The 19,803-nt window shown below is 45.6% G+C and overlaps 1 protein-coding gene across 5 annotated transcripts in view; it reads right to left on the bottom strand.

The window, feature by feature from the left end:
- The window catches only part of arid1b (AT-rich interactive domain 1B), a 237,294-nt gene extending 226,210 nt beyond the window's left edge, over positions 1-11,084 (bottom strand). For 4 of the 5 annotated variants that reach the window (XM_069197114.1, XM_069197131.1, XM_069197118.1 and 1 more), the window contains exon 1: positions 9,241-11,084. In XM_069197114.1, coding sequence (XP_069053215.1) covers positions 9,241-10,617 — 1,377 coding nt within the window. In that variant the 5' untranslated portion in view covers positions 10,618-11,084. The remainder of the gene's footprint in view (positions 1-9,240) is intronic. The other variant, XM_069197127.1, reaches the window with a different exon arrangement.
- Between the last annotated feature and the right edge of the window lie 8,719 nt (positions 11,085-19,803).

Genomic DNA, 19,803 nt, shown 5'->3' with positions numbered 1-19,803 from the left:
ATGGCTAACGATCTGCAAATGTTCAGGTGGATTGCGATATATAGCACGAACGTCACTGTACGACATTCTTGCCACACAAAAAAAACAATACTATGGAATAAAACTTCAAAACAGAAAGTGCTTAAATATGGGTCTCTGCCACCTTGTTTCACACTTAAAATGTCAGCACAGGTTTCTTCAGGAACAGAATTGCCTCAGCTGAGCCTTGAATAGAAACTGAACTGAATCACATTCTTCCACGCATCTCACACCCAAGTTCAATAGCCGCATGACAGGCAAGCACTCAAAAAACCAAAGCATGTCTTAACTACTCCACCAGGCAACTGAACATTGTTACCTCACTTATTGATTATGGTAATGTGATCTACAGAACAGCAAACAAAACCCTTTTTGACATACACTTGACATTACAGTAACCTTTACATGTTTATCCTGCACAGCCAGTTCTGTTCATCAACAAGACCAAACAAAGCCTATTCTTGTGCGAAACACACCAAATGATAAAATTAAATTCAAGTCTCCAATGAAGTTCTGCGGTCGATGCTATGCAAGCCACTGTACAAGATCATCACTTTAAACTGTGCATTAACCACCTCCAAGCTTCATGCAATGAACAATAAACGCTTATTTTTAATATGCTGTTAAATCGTACTCCATGAATATGCAGCTACTGCACATTTAGGATATTGTGTCAAATGCTTTGATGTGAAAACCTGGTTTATTGCTTCAGTGAAAATTACCACGTAATTGTAATTAATCTGTTGCAGTGCAATTGTTCAAACATGCATATCTGACACATGCACACACAAATATCGGCAGGCTTGTCTGTGCTTGTCTGTTTTTTTTTCCCCCAAATATTCCACACAATTATGGAGATAAGTGACCATGAGCCCTGATTAAAAAGGGAAAAGCTTTTAAAATATATACAACCAAAAAACTGTGAACGAGCGATATTACAGGTATGTTCAGTAGCACCTGCTTTACTGCAATAACTAAACTGTATTTTCTTCAATAAAAAAAAATCACTGAAAATACTCAAATCTTTTCTTATGCATTTCCCATCCAAAATGTGTTCCAGAAACATTATAATTCACACTATGAAACAGTCTGTAGGGAGATATTTGTTGTTCCTACTACCTATCCAGTTAGCAACTACTAAGTGGACACCCTGGGTACTTTCAAGAATTCAGATCAATTAGCTACTAAACACTTAACAGGATAGATGAGCTTAAAGACTTCCTATACTTTTATATTCTTAAAATGAAAAAAGCTAGGAGATGCAAATCATTGCAAAGCAGCACATATTAGGGTAGACATGCTCTAGTTTTCGTTAATGAGATGAGAAAAGCTAAAATTCTGCTCCACTTTTATTTTCAGCTTAACAGCTAAAAACCATAATTAAATTAACGGCTTCTTTCAGAACCGAGTTTAGTTTTCCTCCCCCCCAACCTAAATGTCAGACGTTTTGTTTTAATATCGATCGCGTTACTCTGCAGAATTATTCCAGTTTCATTCACCCTCTGCCACTGTGGCTGAAAATAGTTCATTCCAGATGAAAGGGATAAATTAATTAAAATGAAGCAACCCTGTCTAAACAAAAAAAAAACTAGGTCAACACTTTGGACATAAAATATCACAAGCAGAAGTACAGAACAGCCGCTGTGTAATAGGATCCATATTTCCTTTCCCTCGGGCGGAGGAAAAATGGATTGTTCTGTGTATTTTAAAACATGGGCTTCCACAAATCCTATAGACATTCGTATTTAACCATGAAATCTGTCTTTTTAGTACAGTCAGCTCACACTGCTAGTCTTCACAGATTTGAGTCTGTTCCAGTTTCCTCGCATTACCTCCACCCAGGTCAAGGCTGACTGCCGCAGCTGAATGAATACCCAGGGGACTGCAGAGAATGAAAGAAACCCCTTTCTTCCTGAGGTAGCCTGCTCCGATTCAAAGCAAGCACGTGGCTAATCTACATCTGTGAAGGTCACAGCTCTGCTGTCAAAGAGGTGAGGACTACAAGGGCTCACATCTCTGGCTCCCTGCCCGAAAACTGTTGACTGCTGGAAAAAAAAAAAAGAAATAAGATCGCTCCTGGCAACAACGGGACGCTAGCAGACACAGAGAGAGCACATGGAAATTTCTGGCTGCACGCTTAATGAACATTTTTTCGCCGCGGTCAAAAGCATAACTCAAAAATGATGTGTGAACACAGTGGCATTTCGACGTTTTTGAAATCTCCCACCGCTAAGCTTTTATTTACACAGTGCAGAACGCAACGGCTTTATCACCCTTGTTTTCTGATTTTTCAGGCCTTGAATTACTCCCTTTTCCGTCCAGCATCGCGGAGTTTAGCTGCCGAAGAAAGAAAACCGTGAGACACGGTCTTGCAAGCACGTGCATTAGGCAACTAGGTTTTTTTCTGCTGCCGAACATACCCGAGGCTACACCCAGCATTGCATCACCAATAACTCAGCATAACGATCCAAACTGGTATCCCCGAAATACAAACTGTCCTTCCTAAACCAGCTGACTGCAAACTAAACAGTTCCTGACCTGTCTTCATCGACATTACTCTCTGAATATTTTTCAGAATAACTAAAGACAGGGGAGACATACAAGGACAGAAAAGGCATACCTACAATAAGGCAGTCCAATGAAGTCTTGGAACTACATGTACCTTTATTAGGAAGGTATGGTTTAATCCATAATGAAAAGCACAATCACCTTTCTTCAATGCATAAAACTAGGTTTCTTAATGTCTCTGAAATGTATAATTCACTAGAGCTGTTCAATACCAGCACTTACAGCTGTAGCCATGTTTTGTTTCAGTTTCCTAAACAACCGGATGGAAAAGGTGGGTCGAACGGCACCCCTCTCATCTGCAAGACCTTTCTGATGATCTGAAGTATATTCGCCTATCTGCACTGAGACAGTGATGCACGTATAAACTTGCACAAGCCACGCAACATCAACAAGGCAACTGAGATTCCTTTATGCCGGCAAGATGTATACGGTATCTTAAAATAAATCTCAAATGCAGTCTACTTCTATCACATGTGCGTAACTGCGCTGTCAAAAAAATGTAGCTGCCCAACAAGAGTAACCACCAAAAAGACTGCCTAAGCTGATGAAGATTCGTCAAATCGAATGAAACGAAAACTGCTGGAAGACAATTAAAAATGCATGCACTGCAGATGCGTCTTCTTAAACCCAAAGTGGGCTGCCTTCTGCAATCAGCTCCAGTATGTTCTACCACCGGCTCTGCCGCTGAAGGCCAGCCCCATAATCGCTCCTGAAATTCCACGCCATTCCTCCGGCGGTTTTTCTTTCCCCTGCTTTGTTGCGTTTTACAGCCGAGTTCCCGAACGGCTATGTCCCGCATGTGACAGAAGAGTCACTTCGCCACACTTCACCAGAGAACGCTGCTCTCGCGGACGCCCAGGAGAGACGGGACAGCGAGCAGCGTCGTTTCACAGGCGTCAGGCGCGACTCCAGAGGAACGACCAGCCACACTGCGAGCCACCAGGCCAAAAACAATTGGTCTCAAGCAGCGGAGCATGAGCAATTTCCCCGATAGATGGAGATAGATGAGACTTTAATGATCCCGGAGGGAAACTGATGTGTTACAGCAGTCCAGCAAAAACAGACATCAGAATAGACGAAAAAAATATACAAAATAAATGAAATAAATAATACAAATAAAAACATAGGTGTGTGCAAAATATGATGATCATAGTCACCGTAAAAAAACAACAGAACATGTGCAAAATGTGCATGGGTTTATACAGACTGATTGTCCAAAAAGTACAATGGAGCAAACATGCTGTCCATAGAGGAGCAAATGAAGGGCTAACAGTCCTAGCCTAGGGCAGCGTTATACACCCTGACAGCCGCCGGGAGGAAAGACCTGCGGAAACGTTCCCTTGAACACCGTAGCTGGAGCAGTCTGTTGCTAAAAGTGCTGCCCAGTAACAGTCCCATGTAGTGGATGAGAGGTGTTGTTCATGATGGCTGTGAGCTTGGACAGCATTCTCCTCTCAGGCACCACCTCCAGGGGGTCAAGGCTCAGCCCCAGCACAGAGCCAGCCTTCTCGGTGATGAGTTCATTGAGTTTACAGAGGGGTATAAGAGATAATACTGAGCTCACACGCATCCTTTTCCAAGAGCATGTAGTAGGAGACAGAGCCCAGTCTGTCACAGGCGCACAAGCTTAACGGTACGTGGAGCAGGAGGGGCCTAGTTCCCTCCTCACATCTGCAAACATCATGGCTCGTACAAGCACCCCTTCCCCGTTTTGCATTACAAAACAAAAACGGCCTTCTCCTTATCAGGGGTCTGTCAGTACGAACATGTCTGGCATGCAGGGATTCCACTGCGGTGGTTCGGAAAATATATTTTTGCTACCACTGCAAATGCCGTTTCCCCTCCCCAAGCCTTTAAAAACAAACCTGTCCCACTTACAAATCATTTACCGCAAACTCCAACTGGTAAACTAACCTTTGGCTCTCTCCGTTTAGCAAACATCACAGCGCTGAACACAAAAGCTGCAATTATTTTATTAATAGGCTAATTATACGTACAGTACAAAATCTGGCTGGTCAATTTCCATGACAAACCTAATTAATTGCCAATTTGATTAATCCACAGGCGGTCCTGGGATAACCTGGGTGCCAATTATGCTACTGTATTGTATACAGCATTCGTACAGAAAACAAACCATTGCCAGGAGCCCTTTATCAGGAGCGACAGAGCAAATTAACATTTTAGTCAATTATTCCTAATCAGCAGAAGTGGTATTAATGTAAACAAGCAAACACCAAAAGCTTCTAAACCTGTAACTGTTGCTGCAGATGCAACCAAGTATGTTTCTTTCCACATTCTGCAGGCGGGTCACCAGTCCCTGCTCTAGTAAAGGGACTTCAGAGTGAGCCGGCACACATGATCACCTTGAAGAGCGCCTCTCATCCCCTCCAAAGCAAAACAGGGTACTAAAGTCCTGCGTACTTTTAACAGAGCCACAAACAGCAACGTCTCCACCCTGTAGTCCTATCTTGTCGGCTCTCTTGGGAGCAGATTCAAACAATGTCAAAGTCATTGATCTTTCAGCCCTATCCCACATCTATGCATCACAGGTCTTGCGTCTCGCATAAGCATATTCCAGGCTAGAGGACCCTTCACACCCCTCAGTTTAATGAATCCCAATGACTCCCCTCAGAGCACAGATACAAGATGTCCTCATTAAAAACCAATCAGGTGCGGGCTCTCATTTATACCTGTGGCCGTAGCCTGGCTCGTGTACGTGTGTATTGCCTGTTTGTGTTTCTCTTTACACTGTCTGCTGCACTAAAACAAATTACCCCTTGGGGATATCAAAGACCCTCTCTAAAGCTAAGCAAGGCCGGGCCTGGTCGGTCCTGGGATGGGAGACCTCGAAGACAGCCTGTGCAATAAGCACTCTTCCTTCTGCGCAGCTGCTAAGTGAATCCCCCCCGTACGGTGACCGGAGACTGTGTGTGGGGCGACGTGGGTCACCCTTCAGACGAGACATCAGATCAAGGTCCTGACTACATGGTGCTCATGGCTCTGTGCCCAGGTGGAGAGATGCCATCCCTTGACTTACCCCACTCCGCCCTCCCTCAATCCCACTGCTCCCTTCTGCACCCAGTCTGCTGTGTAGTGGGACTACAATGGCTGCCACACCCCACCCAGGTGGGGGCTGCTCCTGAGTGGGTGGGGGAAGTGGGCTCCTTCTTTCATGGGAAGCACTCTGGGATACCGTGTACGCTTTGGGTGGAAAAAGTCTACACAAAAATACAAAACCAATGTTATTTCCAATACACCGAACTGCTTCTCAACCCAACAGGCTACTATATGACACATCCTGTGTCAGTGTGGTGTTAGTGGGGCCAGTAGGGGGCACTCACCCTGCAGCCTATGTGGGTCCTTATGCCCCAGTATAGTGACGGGGACACTACACCATAAAAAGGCGCCGTCTTTTGGATGAGATGTAAAACCGAGGTCCTGACTCGATCCCAACTGAAAATCCCAGGGCACTTCTCGAAAAGAGTAGGGGTGTTACCCTGGCTATATTTCCCATTGGCCTTTACCAGTCATGGCCTCCTAATAATCCCCATCCATGAACTGGCTTCATCACTCTGCTCTCCTCCCCACTGAGAGCTGGTGTGCGGTGAGCGTACTGGTGCACTATGGCTGCTGTCGCATCATCCAGGTGGGGCTGCACACTGGTGGTGGTGGAGGGGAGTCCCCATCACCTGTAAAACGCTTCGAGTGGAGTGTCCAGAAAAGTGCTGTGTAAGGATTGTCAACATCCTGCAGAAAAAGCATCTTACACAGAACCCCACACACACACACTCTTTGGAACACACTTCAACACCCGACAGAGTGCGCAGCTTCACTGCAACCTTCTTCTTGCTCAGCACATGATCTCTGCTGCCTGGCCAGGAAGGAGGCTTGTAATTGAAGAGACCACTTTCACACACCGTTACCTCCTGAAGAGATACCTATTTAAGGGGGGGGGCTTTGAAATGCACTGTAGCAAGGGAAAAACGGAATCTCTTGTCTCCAAAAGGTTGCATACAACGGTAGGTGGATTAATTTCGAACGACCACTGTCTTTCAGGGTCTAATAACCCCTTTCGTCTGATGTTCATAACGGTCCCCTTCGAGCAGGGCAACACTTGGCGCTTCTCGCCGTGACACGTCTGCTCCTCCTCACAAACTGAACGCGCCAGCAGAGGAAACGGTGATTCAGCGGATCCCCTGCACAAGGTGGGCCTGGTAGCATGACGTCAGCTAATCTTGACAACAGCAGCAGGTTTCCAGGGCTTTAGAAACTGCCTTCAACATCCATCATTTCCCAATTCAAAAAACACCCCGGCCCGTAAAATGATCTAAGGCAATACGTTAGAGCTTCCTGACGTTTTCATTGATACCGTTTGTTAAAAATAATAAGGGCTGTCACAACAAACAGGCAAAGTGCTTCAAAAAAATCAATCAACTGGTTCTGGAAATGACCAATCGTGAAATAATTTAATATGAAATTTAAATGTGTAAAAAATAATTTAATATTCACCTTTTTTTTCTCCAAAAAATTACGATTCATACCTTCATGCTGCTGCATAGCTAGTATAAACTAATGCTTGTTATTTGGGTGCAACGGGGTTTCAAAGGGAACCTTTCGCCTTCAAATCCGCTGTGACTCTCTTTAAGGGGATGAACGACACCTACGGCTCAGAGCCTTCTTGGTATGTCTGGTTACTTGGGGCTAACAGCAACTAGTAGTAGAAACGAAATCGACACTACTAGTTTATCTGCATCCATCACTCGTGAGTTGTACAAATCGCCCAAAAAAAAACGAGCACACATTTTGTGACACGAAATACCTACATTTTAAAATCCTCCATACAGTCAAACCTAAACATTCAGCAGAAAAATAAAAAAAAAACACATTCCCAACGACCGGTGCCTCCTCTCATCATACTCGGGGAAAACTATCCGGCTTTTCTCATGACATCGAAAACCGAAATCGTTTTAAGACTCGCGCCAACGAAATTGAAAGGGAGGGGGAAAAAAAATCAAATAAATTTAAAAAAAAAATCACACGACAAGACCGAAAACAAAAACGCTACTTTGTGAATCGTGTGCAATAGACGTGTGACGCGACCGAAAAAGAAAAACACACGCACACACCGCGCCAAGCGATTTATCTTTCAACACGACGCGTGAACTCCCGCATCCATCTCCTGCGCCTCGCAGCATCCACACAAACTCAAATAAACACACACACAAAAAAAAAAAGGCCAGTGTCGAAAACGTACGATCACCCGTCCCTCCTCCCCGAAATAAGTAGTTTTATTCGCAGCTCAGTTAAGTTCTTGCGGTGGGGGGCCGCTCCGCATTTCTATTTACATCAGCGGAGCTAAATGCCCAATGGAGAGAGCGGAGCCAATCAGATGGCGGATTAGATGTCAGCTCGGAGGCAGCTGTCTGGAGACTACAGCCCAGTTTACCTCCACAATTCAAATTCCAAACCTTGCGAAAGGAGATCAAGTCGCTCGCAAGCGCGGCCGGCCCGCCGGGCGCTCGTCGGCAGCTCCCCGCACCGCGCCGGGGTTCACGCCGGCGGAGAGCGCAGGTCGCCCGCGTCTGATACAGCCCGCCTGCCTTTCTTCTGTTTATTTGTTGTTTTTCTGGGGGGGGGTCCTCCACCCGAGAGGCCACAGTCGTTATTGACTTGATCGACGTTATCGATCCGCGAAAATTTTACTACGGCGATGCCGGGGCTCGGCCCGCCACCCACCGACCGCCCGGCCCTGCGCGCTGCCCATTTAACGTCGCTTTAAAAGACGGCCCCGTACGCCGTTAACGGCAAGTTGATTAAAGAAAAGCAAGCCTATTATAATGAGCGAAATCCTCGTTGTGTGTGTGTGTTTTTATCCCCCCCCCTCTCCCAATATACACGTATGTAAAACGCACGTTAGTACACAACTCGCCACAGGACGGGCCTGAGATTCAAAGAGTGACGGCCGATCTCTTAAATATCATATAATTTCCCAGTCGCAGGCGAGTGAAATGTACTTAAAAATATTATACAAGAAGGACACATCCGATTTATGAATATTCATCACGCCACATTTATAATACTTTATAAGTTTAAGCGGCGGACGAGAATGTTCCTGGGGACGATTCGTAATCCTCCACGAGGATCAAACGAAAGAAGGACGGGGGAAAAAAGCTGTAAAATATATGTAAACAGTAATATAACGTAAGACACGGGTGCGTTTACGTTCAAATACCTGATTATTATGAAGATCTTTTGTGCATTTGCGATCACGTAAGTCACCTTGGACAGAACTTCCAGCCCCCGTCCTAACTTTAAAATCTAATAACAGTCGACATCACAGGAGAGAGGGGTGGACGCGAATAAATCCAGATATTTTAAAGAAAAAACACCGCCAACAACAACAGTAGCAGCAGCCAAGCCGGTACGAAATAAAGCAACAACAACACCCCCCCAAAAAAAAAAGAAAAAGGAGGGGAAGAGAGGAAAACAGCCATTTGATTTAGTTACACGGAGAAAAAAATGTGCGCTCAGCACGTTAAAAAAAAGTCAGACATGACGAACCCACTAGGTTTTGCAACTACAACCAGACGATAAACACAGACCTTCAGCATGAGCTTCCCGAGAGCACGCCGTACAAAACCGAGAAACATTTACCTGAGGTCTACTGATAACTTGTCCAGTGTTGCCAGGACTCATGACAGGGTGATTTCTCTGATGTCCTCCCCAGCCGTGGGCTGTGGACCCGTACTGGGAACTCGCGTCTTTGCCCAGCCCCACGCTCGCCTGCTGCTGTGGCGGCGCGGCGGGGCCACTGTACTCGGGGTAGCCGCCGCCGCTGAAGCCCCGCATCATGGGGCTGGGGGACGTCAGGAGCTGGTTGAGAGTCGGGGTGGCCCCGGACGGGTGCTGGCTCTGCCCGGGGAACCTCTGAAACCCCCCCACGCTGCCCCCAGGAGCCGAGGCAGCAGCCATAGCAATCTTGCCATGGCCAGCAGCGCTGCTGTGGCTGTTGCTGCCTGGGCCCATCAGCGTGTGACTCCCCTGCCTGGGAGAGCTCATGATCCCATAGCCTGCGCCGCCGTAGCCCGGTCGGTAGCTCGGGTAGTGGTTGTACTGGCTGTTGTGGTACCCTTCGTGGGAGTTTTGAACGGAATCCATGCTGTTGGGAGCCGAAGGATGCATTATCCCCATCCCAGGGCTTTGTTGTCCGCCATGTTGATCAAAGCAAGGGCCTCCTCTAGCGTTGCCATAATAATTATTAAACTCGGGAACAGTGCTAGTCGTCCCCCCAGCACTTTGGGGCTGGCTGCTGTTGTTGCTGTTGCTGCTGCTGTTGTTGTTGTTCGCTGGTCCCAAGTTGGCGTGCTCGTACCTGCTGCCCATCTGATCCCCCGATTTGCAGGCACGGCCCTCCTCTTCACTTTTATTCAGCAGCGGCTGCTGCTGCCCGACCTGGTTTCCCAAAATATGCTCTTTCCCTCCATGTTGCCGATTCTCCGCTTCCCCCGGTACCTGCGCCTGGTTGCCGCCGCCGCTGTTGCTGTTGTTGTTGATGTTGTTGTTTTGGATTTGGTGTGAATGGAGCTGCTGGAACTGACTGAATCGTGGTGGCTGGGGCTGTGTCGGTGTGTGATGGTGAGACGGAGGAGGGGGATCTCCGCCACCAACATTTTTCAGTTTGTGATTCGCTATCAAACCCGTCTCCATGCTCGAAGAAGTAGCCGAATTTGAAGAAGATAAAGATGCAGCACTATTGACGCCCTCCTTCTCTCGCAAGTCCGAAGTGTTATTTGCAGAAGAAGAAGTTGTATTGGCCATGCTCAGCTCGTTATGGTGGTGGTGGTGGTGGTGGTGATCTACATTATTCATAGTGTTAGTTCCATCTCCAACTCCCAGAATTGCTCCCGATCCCTGTACCGTTCCCCCTCCCGATTTCCCAGAGTTTAAATCCTGATTCAGACCGCCGGATAAATTGGGATTTTTACTACCAGTCGTCGCCGGAGATGTTGTCACTTGCGCGGCCATGATCATTTCAACATTTCAGGCAGTAATCCAAACAGGCTTAGACCGAAAAAAAAAGAGGGAGAAAAAAAAGAAAAAAAACACACAGAAGGAGGAAAAAAAGGAGAAAAAAACAAGAGAGAAGTGCTCAAATGAACGAATATCCCGCAAACCGTAAAGTTCTGGCTGTACTCGGAAACGATACTGTCTCACTGGCTCTGCCTGCTCCCGCGGTGTGATTTCATGTTGAAAGTTTTTGTCCAGGTTTTAAATGAAACTTTTCTTCCTTTCCTCTCTAACCCGGATATGGGTAAATGCATGTCTCCCTGTGTCTCTCTCGCCCAGCATGGCACAAGAGAGAGAGAGGGCTCTTGCAACTATTATCCTGCTCTTTCTTGCGATTCGCGTGGAAAACGCGGACTGGATTTCTAGCCTCACCCACCGGGCTGGCAAATCCCACGTTGACCAGCCAGCGGTGTACGCGCAAGCCTGGGACGTGTTTGACGCAGATTTACTCTTTACGGAGTAAAATCAAGGATGTTTTTTTTTCTCCAAAACGGCCGGGGGAAGTCGGTTCGATCATGTTGTGGGGTATTAACAACAAACGCCCCCCCCCCATACACGTTGCTGGTTAAATCATATATATAAATAAACTTTATTTTTATTTGGCACCTTTAAAAGCGGCTTCTCAAAGCGCCTCACTGTGCAACAACAAAACAAAATTAAAAAAAAACATGAAATATAAGCACGAGTGTGCAAAGGAGAAGAGGTAGTATATGGGGTTACAGTAGGAGCAAAGAGGTACATAACAGACCCGGTTTAAGTAAAAGTCCTTCTAAAAAAGGTTTTGAGTCTTGATTTGAAACTCTTTAAAATCTTCATTGAAAATTGTGATTTTGATATGTTTTGAAGTATTCCTCCTACAGAATGTTAGCCAGAGGCAGAGGGGTTTTTCATAGTTGCCTTTCTCAACCACAAAGAGCAACACGACGATGAACCGGCTTTTAAAGGTATATTTACACATTTCCAGTTTTCCTCTGAGTGTGTGTGTGTGCTGTTCATCTCCAGACCACACAAAAGACCCCTCAAAGACTGGTTTCTGTGCTTTTAACAGCCTCTCAGTCGAGTAGGAAGCAGAGTGTAAAATGAACAATATCTTTATTATTATTATTGCACTTTTTGAACTCCATTATCTCGAGAATATCAGGGTGTTGCAGAAGAGAGTACGTAAATAGGCCGCTATTCAAAAGGTTACCGTAGTAAAGTACATACACAACATCATCCCTATAGTTTTGTAGTGTTTGGCATACATGCAGTTTACAGTACTTTAATGACTTTTGGTACCAAGTTGCTACTAAGTGTGAAGTGTATGTCTCCTTGAAGCAGTTACATTAATATGCGTTTTAAAATAACGACCTACAAACTACAATTTAATTTTACACTTAAATGAAATGCTTTCGTCACAATAGCAAGCGTATTTGGTCAAATTCGGCATTCAAACTAAACCTTATGACACTGTAACCGCGACCGCCCGACTCCTGCTGTCCACGATCCCTCGGCTGGGGGATCCGTGCTCCGTGCTCGGAGCTCCAGTCCACGTATTCCCTGTCTCCTTTCCCCCAGGCTCAATTCATTTTTCTGCAGCTCTGAAGAGTCAGGCAGTATCACACGCAATCACAGGATCTCAGCTTTAATATGTACACAGAATAACCAGTAACTTTAAACAGTTAGGAACACTTTAGTCGGGGACGTTGCATTGCCAAGAAACGACAGACTACGGCTGGGAACCGTGCGGCAGGAAAAGCCGTGGCGAAACGCGTCAACTTAAAAATAAAACGCGTTTCCATCCCTCCTTTATAATCGGCAACATTCCTAGTTTTTAGAGCATTTTCTCAGTCCCTGCCTGCGTGCTGTTCCGTCCACCCCCCTCCGCTGAACGCTTCAAACCGTGTCTCGGGTCGACCGTGTCATAACAAGAGAACACACTTTTGCCTAACAAGGAAGCTGGACGCCCGCTGCGTTTCTCATCACGCTTTAAACGCAGGGCCTGCTGTAGGTTTAGCGATATATATATATAAATCTCTTTTTTCTTCCACGAAACGGAAGCACGGGGAGTTGCTCACAGCCGCCGCGCATACATCATAGTTGTCAGTAGAACGAAGGTGACGTCATCCCCGGGTTAAAGATGCCTCTTTTGTTCTGCCGGGTTACGTCCTCTCCCGCTCTCCCCGGGACTGCTCTCTAACTACTACCTACCCGACGAGCAAAACCGACAACAGCAGAAGTCCCGCGCACGTTGCACGATTGAATCGCGCGTGTTTCCACCACCCAGCCAAAAGCTGTGAAATATAATAACGAGCGCAGCTCAGGCTCCTGAGTCATTTTGATTCCGAGCCCGCTGGGTTCTGCTGACGCGGGAAGGTTAATTGCCGTTCCTGCCTGGCTGAGGTGACTAGTCTCAGTGATCAGAAGGGGGCAAGGGAACAAGACACCTGCAGAGGAGGATAAAACCAGTTTCCTGGGCCAAACCAGGATGGGTTGTTGACACGGGCAACAGCAGTAGCGCCATATTTTCAAAACACGACCTGTTGAGGCAAAGCCGTTGGCTGAGACAAAAGAGAAATTTTGTCAATACGTGTTAGCATGATAAACAGGAACACAGTGTTACTGGTAAAGCTGCCTTCAGGTTTAACAGCCTGGGCACATCACCCTGCAACTCGCTCAGAAAAACTAAGGTTGCTGCTGGAAGAGGTGTTAGTGAGGCCAGCAGGGGGCGCTCACCCTGCAGTCCATGTGGGTCCTAATGCCCCAGTATAGTGACGGGGACACTATACTGTAAAAAGGCACTGTCCTTCGGATGAGACGTAAAACCGAGGTCCTGGCTCTCTGTGGTCATTAAAAATCCCAGGGTGTTTCTCGAAAAGAGTAGGGGTGTAACCCCGGCGTCCTGGCCAAATTCCCCCAGCATGGCCTCCACATAATGGGCGGAGAGGTGGCTCTGTGGCTCAGGATCTGCGCCTGTGACTGGAAGGTTGCCGGTTCAAATCCCGCGGCCGGCAGAGGAATCAGAATCCTACTCCGTTGGGCCCCTGAGCAAGGCCCTTAACCCCAACTGCTCCAGGGGCGCCGTACAATGGCAGACCCTGCGCTCTGACCCCAAGCTTCTCTCCCTGTCTGTGTGTCTGTGTCTCCATGGAGAAAAGCTGGGGTATGCGAAAAGACGAATTCCTAATGCAAGAAATTGTATAGGGCTAATAAAGAAACATTAAAAAAAACATTAACATTAATCCCCATGTATGAAGTTGTTTCATCCCTCTACTCTGCCTGGGAGGATAACTGGTGTGTGGGGAGTGTACTGGTGCACAATGGCTGCCGTCACATCATCCAGGTGGGGCTGCACAATGGTGGTGGAGGGGATCCCCATTACCTGTCAAGCATTTTGAGTGGAGTGTCCAGAAAAGTGCTATATAAGTGTAAGCAATTATTATTATGTTTGGCAGTTAACAGCTAATTGATTCGATGATCTCAAGATCTCAACGTATCGGCTTCGGTTACGAAGTTCTAGACACCCACTACTACCCCTTGTGTCTAAGAGGCCCCTCCTGTAATCAGGGGGTGCACATGTACAGGACTTCCTTGTCCTTGTAGTTTCCAGTTGTGTGCTCTGGTTGCGGTTTCACTGCTGTTTCTCGAGAAGTTCAGTGGGCTGTCTTGGCCTGTGCCTTTGAAGATTTTAAACACTTTGTAGTCGCCTGTGTTCAAGACAAAATCGTTTCATTTCTTTCAGCCTCTCTGTGTAGACCACTCCTTCAGGCCCAGCCTCTAACTGGGCCTGTAAAGTATGACAAGCCCTATATAAAGAGAACTGCTACTACTTGGCTATCATGTGTTTATTGTCCTGTGTGTTTATTGTTCTGCACTACCCATTGTATGTTGTGCTTTGTGGTACTATTACTGTTTTGTAATGTACTGTTCACATTGTGTGAAAGTGTTGTCTATTTTACTGTGCACGTTCCAAGAGAACAGCGCAAACACAAATCCCAGTGTACATGCACACAGAGCAAATACTCTCCTCTCTCGCTGTAATGCAGGTAGGGATGATTCATTTGGATTGTTCCAGAAATATTATTAGGTTCTGGAACATCTCTGGGATTCTAATGAACACCAATTCATTCAAAGGCATCGTGGAATTAGTAAAACACAAGAAGAACATTTGTTTACTTCTCCAGCTGAAAGTAAGTTTTGTTTTATGGTGGATCAATAGCTATAAATGACTGAAATCTTTCAGGAACTTATTGTCTGACACTTTGCCCATTAGCTACAGTATTTGTCCAAGAATATAAGAGCAGTGAGACGAGGATTAGAACTGTCCAATTGCTTCAGTGGAACAATTGTGCAAAATTTACATTCTTAGAGCTTCTCTGAAATTTAAAGTGTGTTTGCATTCTTTCACAATTAACTCTGTAAAATACTTATTTTGAAGAAAATATTGTTTACTCATTTCAATTTCATTTTAATGTCATGGTATGACATTATTTCTTCTACATATGCCTATCTTGATATCTAAATCACAAAGTTTAATTTTCATTTGTTATTATTCCACATCTTATAATGTTATTGGTTATTTAAAAGCATTGCAGACATGTATTTCAAAATATACATTGGACAGTTTTATTTTAAGAACGTAACAGAAACGCGTGTGTAAATGCATATGTTATGTCAAGCATAAATAGATTTGGCTTAAAGACTTTTCAAAGATCTTTCAGCTGTTCGGTTCTTGAGTCGGCAGGTGATGGATACTGAGAGCAGACCTGTACACTGTATACTGTATTTGCAGAGATGTCAACAACCATTAGTATCTGGAAAATCAGAAAAGCCCCCTGGTGGCAGGCTTGTGAAAAGAAAATGTTTTCCTCTTTACAAAATATTGGTCACTTGGGGCCTTATTCATAAAACATTCACCACAAATGTTACGCCCGTTTTTCTTATTAAAAAAGCAACATTTTGATGTCACAAAGCATTACACTACTTTTACAACACTGTAGTTGAAATAACCCCAATATATATATATATTAATATTTCTTTTTCTAAATTTGTTTCAGGGACACTTGTCACCATTTGTACCCATTAATCTGGCTGTGTCTGACTGCAGTACCTTACTCAATGACACCACAACAGTGCCCCCCTCCCTAAGGAATTTGAGAGGGGGGGTTATTTGGGGGCTTTCTTTTGTTCGTCCAGAAGCTCCAGGTTTCCTTATTTAACTGCGTTTTTCCTCTCAGTGTTCCTGACTTTTGGGCTGTGTGTCCTAATCTCCAGATCATTTTAAGAAAGGGTTTTCCTAAAACGTTTTCCTAAAAGTTAAATTTAGAAGTAAAAAGCATGAAGTGGAAATGTTCCGCGATGAAAGCCTGGAATGACGCAGAGAGAGAGCTAGGGAAATGTGTAACAATTCTGCTTGCTTGCATTAGTTAATCCATTTTATCCCTGTGAATCCCAAAAGGGGCCCACTTCATCCATCACTGAAGTGCAGCCCCTACCTGGGTGACACACCATTCCCACCTCATGCTCTGGTCTCCTCAGGACGCCCACCTGAGGAGCAGCCTGGTCAGCACAGCGATGCCAGAGCTCCAGGGAACATTCTGGTGTGCGTAGCGCTGGTGGACCAGTAGGTGGCAGTGCCGTGCTCTTCCCTCTGGGCCACACTGTCCAAACCAGCTCCCCGGTACAGAGACAGGGGACTGTGCTGTAGCAGGCGATGTCTGTTGGACGAGAGCGATATCAGGGTTGTGACAACTTCATCGCTGAAAAGTAAGTTATAAATATTCCACTTCTCAATTTCCATAGTGACGCATAGCATGAAGTTTGTTCATTTGTTTGTGCTAAAAATCTTAACACTACCATCCCAATGCTTTGTTCGTAAGAGTATTAAGTGCAGCGTCTTGGCTCTATTCCACTTTGGGTTTGCACAGTCTTCCCTCCCTACACTTCCCCCTTTAATTTAACAGGCAAAAGAAATTCTGAGTTCTTCACCTGCTCTGTGCAGAGGGGCGGCCGGCCATCGCGCGCGTGGGCGCTGTCCCATACCGCTGCAGCAGGAGGCCGATGGGTGTCCTCCGGAAGGCGGCGCTCTGAGGTCCTCTGGAATCAAATGCTAGTACTGTGTGTACAGTATTAAGCATCAGCTGACCCACTGCACTGCAAATCAGATGGAGGAGGGAGGAATGACGTCTCCCCAGTGTGGCTCCAAGCTTCTTTCTTCACACAAGGAGTGCGCTTCCCAGAAACCAGAGAACGTTCCAAGGGCACAACCTTTGTGGGTTTTTTTTTGTGTGGCACAGAGCCTAGCTCACTGGAGCCCAGCTGGAAGAGGGATGTCCAGAAACATGTAAAAGGCCAGAAACATCTGGCCGACCATCAAATGGACAGGCGAGGTAGGATGCAGCGAGGAATGTCTGATTTGCACAAAGCTCATTTTTTTTGCACTAATTGTTTTGATCACGTCAAGATAGTTGAGTTCGTTGTCCTATTTTCTGTTACGAATAATTTGCCGTTTGCCATCGGGGATTCGATTTGACAAAACTGGTTCCACACTTAAGTAAAAATTCAAACCTGCTGATAGTGAGCGGCAATTTTGCTAACAGGTTTGGCATGAAAGAAGAAATTAGATCAAATAACTTGCTGCAGAGTATTAAAACAGGAGTCGCTTTTGAATATTACTCTGTACTTTTGTGTTTTTAGGGAGGAATGATCCATACAAGGAAGGATCATGCTGTTTTTGTGATCATTTGTATAAGGTGAGGCCAGATGATCTCACTCATGTACCTGTACCTGTGAAAGAAGATCTCCCTATTCAGCTATCCTCCCAGTCCACTCTCTGGTTTTGTAACACAAGGAATCTTATTTTTTTAATAAAAAGCATTGCTGAAACAAGGCGAATTTGCTTTGCAGGAGTTTTTTTTCACACTTCTCACTAAATCCATGAATGTTGCTTCGAGATACATGTGCAGCATTGTAGAGGAAGGTGATTTCCTTATCTGTCTCACTGAAAGACATGGGAATGGCATGAAAGAGTGGTTCCACCATCTCTCTGTTTCCTAACTGCTTCTTACAGGGCAGGAAGCCACAGCCTATCCCATCATGCAACAGATGCAAGGCAGGGCACACCCTGGACAGAACGCCAGGCCATCACGGGGCACACACACACACACTCACACTCACTCACTCACACCAGGGCCAGTTTCCCGAGAAGTCACCGAACTTACCAGTGTGTCTCTGGCCTGTGGGAGGAGACCAGAGCACCCGGAGAAGTCCTGTACAAACATGGGGAGGACATACAAACTCCACACAGACAGCAGCATAGGAATTGAACTCGTGGCCCCAAGGCTGAGAGGCACCACTGTGCCACCATTCTGCCCAGGGTTCTATATTTCAAATAAAACGATTACAGGTGTTATTATTAAAAGTGGTTTTAGTAGTCCTATCCAAAACAACAAAGAAAGAAATTCTGTGGTAGGTGGCACAGTGAAATGGCTGTGAAAATGGAAAGGTAATACTGTACATTTCTAACAGGCTTTATCCAGGTATGTAGTTTCTTACTTGACTGAATAAACTGCATCCTTAATCATTCCCAGCAGATGATTACATTTTAAGATATTTGTTATAGGGTGTGCTGATTATTCCTGGCAAAATTGCTTCAGAAATGTGTCACTGAAAGACTGGGAGGGAATTAGATATCAATAAATCCTTACCCACCGAGCTTTCTGCACTCCACAGCATAAATCTGGTTTCCCCAGTTTTAGGAATTCCCAGCAAAAGCTGTTTCTGCAGGCATATCCAGACAGCAGGAAACAGAACGAATGTAAGATACTCCTGGAAGAGTGATACTCCTGAGGTCAGGAGGCTGTGTGGTTCTTTCATGACACACGTCTCATCTGGGAACGAGATCAGCAAAACCCACTTCAGGTGAACTAAATCATAAAGATGTTTCTGCCCTAACATTTATTTTAAAAATGAAAGATGGTGTCAGTCTTTTATTTTCTGCAATTTGTTTTACATAGATGCAGTATAGGCTGGTGGTAATTAAATGGGGCTGCATCCTGAGGCTCAGCAGCGGTATAGCGGCCATAGCTGTTGTTCATTCGGAAGAATGAACAATGAAGAATGACTGGAGAGCGGTTTACATGCCGATTACTTCACTGTGCTTTAGATCAGTCTCACCTGCGTGGCTTGCTTGATATCTTGAGGTTTCTGGAAAAAAAAAACGAAATCGAGGTGCGTAACAGGAAGGTTGTGGCCTACCTGCTGTCCTTGAGCAAAGTACTTCCTCTCAGATTCCTTCAGTAAAATGTCCAGTTGTGTTATTGGGTATGAACCTAAACTGCTTTGGATAACATCTTCTGCCACATACATTAAAAACGAGTGATGTTATTGTATGTATTGACAGGACCTCGTCCTTTATGTGTTATCTGAGGATTAATAACAACAAGAATAAAAAATATATTTTTACATATAGTTTTGCAGCTAGTGGTTATGCAATGACAGAAGACTTCTCCTTAACAACAAGTTAAACATGTCAATGCAGGGCATCTGTAGAGAGGTCAGACTCACGTTCTGATGTCTAAAAGCACTTCTGGCCTGATTCTTCTCTGAAAGCAGTATCGGCACTTCTGAATCAGATACACCCCTCGGCCCCCTGATCCCCTGGCCGATATACAGCTCTACAAGACAATAAGGACACCCGCATGTAATCAACCTAGACTTCACTTCCCCTTGTTCATTTCTAGCATTTTGTTCAGGATTCAGACTTTAAAGGGATTGATGATTGAGACGAACGACCCTACCTAATGGGTAGGGTGTTGCCGCCAAAGGCTTTGCTGTCCATATTCTGTCGTTCACTCACGTACCCACAATTCAAAGACTCAGCTAAAAGCACATCCAGCCCCTCGCCAAACCAGCGTTTCATAAGAGCAGCTGGAAGAGAAGGGGGGAAAAAATGCGGCATTTCTGCATCGACTCCCTTGTGAACATTGCACCCTTCAGACTCAGTCACAAGACACAGACACAGATAAAAATAAAAAAGCCGGCGTACAAGACCCCAGGAGTTTCTGAGGGCCGTGCGTGGAATGCAGTGGGAGACTCCCCCAGTTCCGCAGGGTGCATGTCCTCTCAGTGCTCCACGTCGGTCACGGGAGTCTCCGTGACTTCAGAGTAATC

The sequence above is a fragment of the Lepisosteus oculatus genome, chromosome 2 (assembly GCF_040954835.1).
Source record: "Lepisosteus oculatus isolate fLepOcu1 chromosome 2, fLepOcu1.hap2, whole genome shotgun sequence".
NCBI classification, from domain to species: Eukaryota; Metazoa; Chordata; class Actinopteri; order Semionotiformes; family Lepisosteidae; genus Lepisosteus; species Lepisosteus oculatus.
The sequence above is the reverse complement of the archived record's forward strand: the minus strand, read 5'-3'. Positions and strand labels throughout refer to the sequence as shown.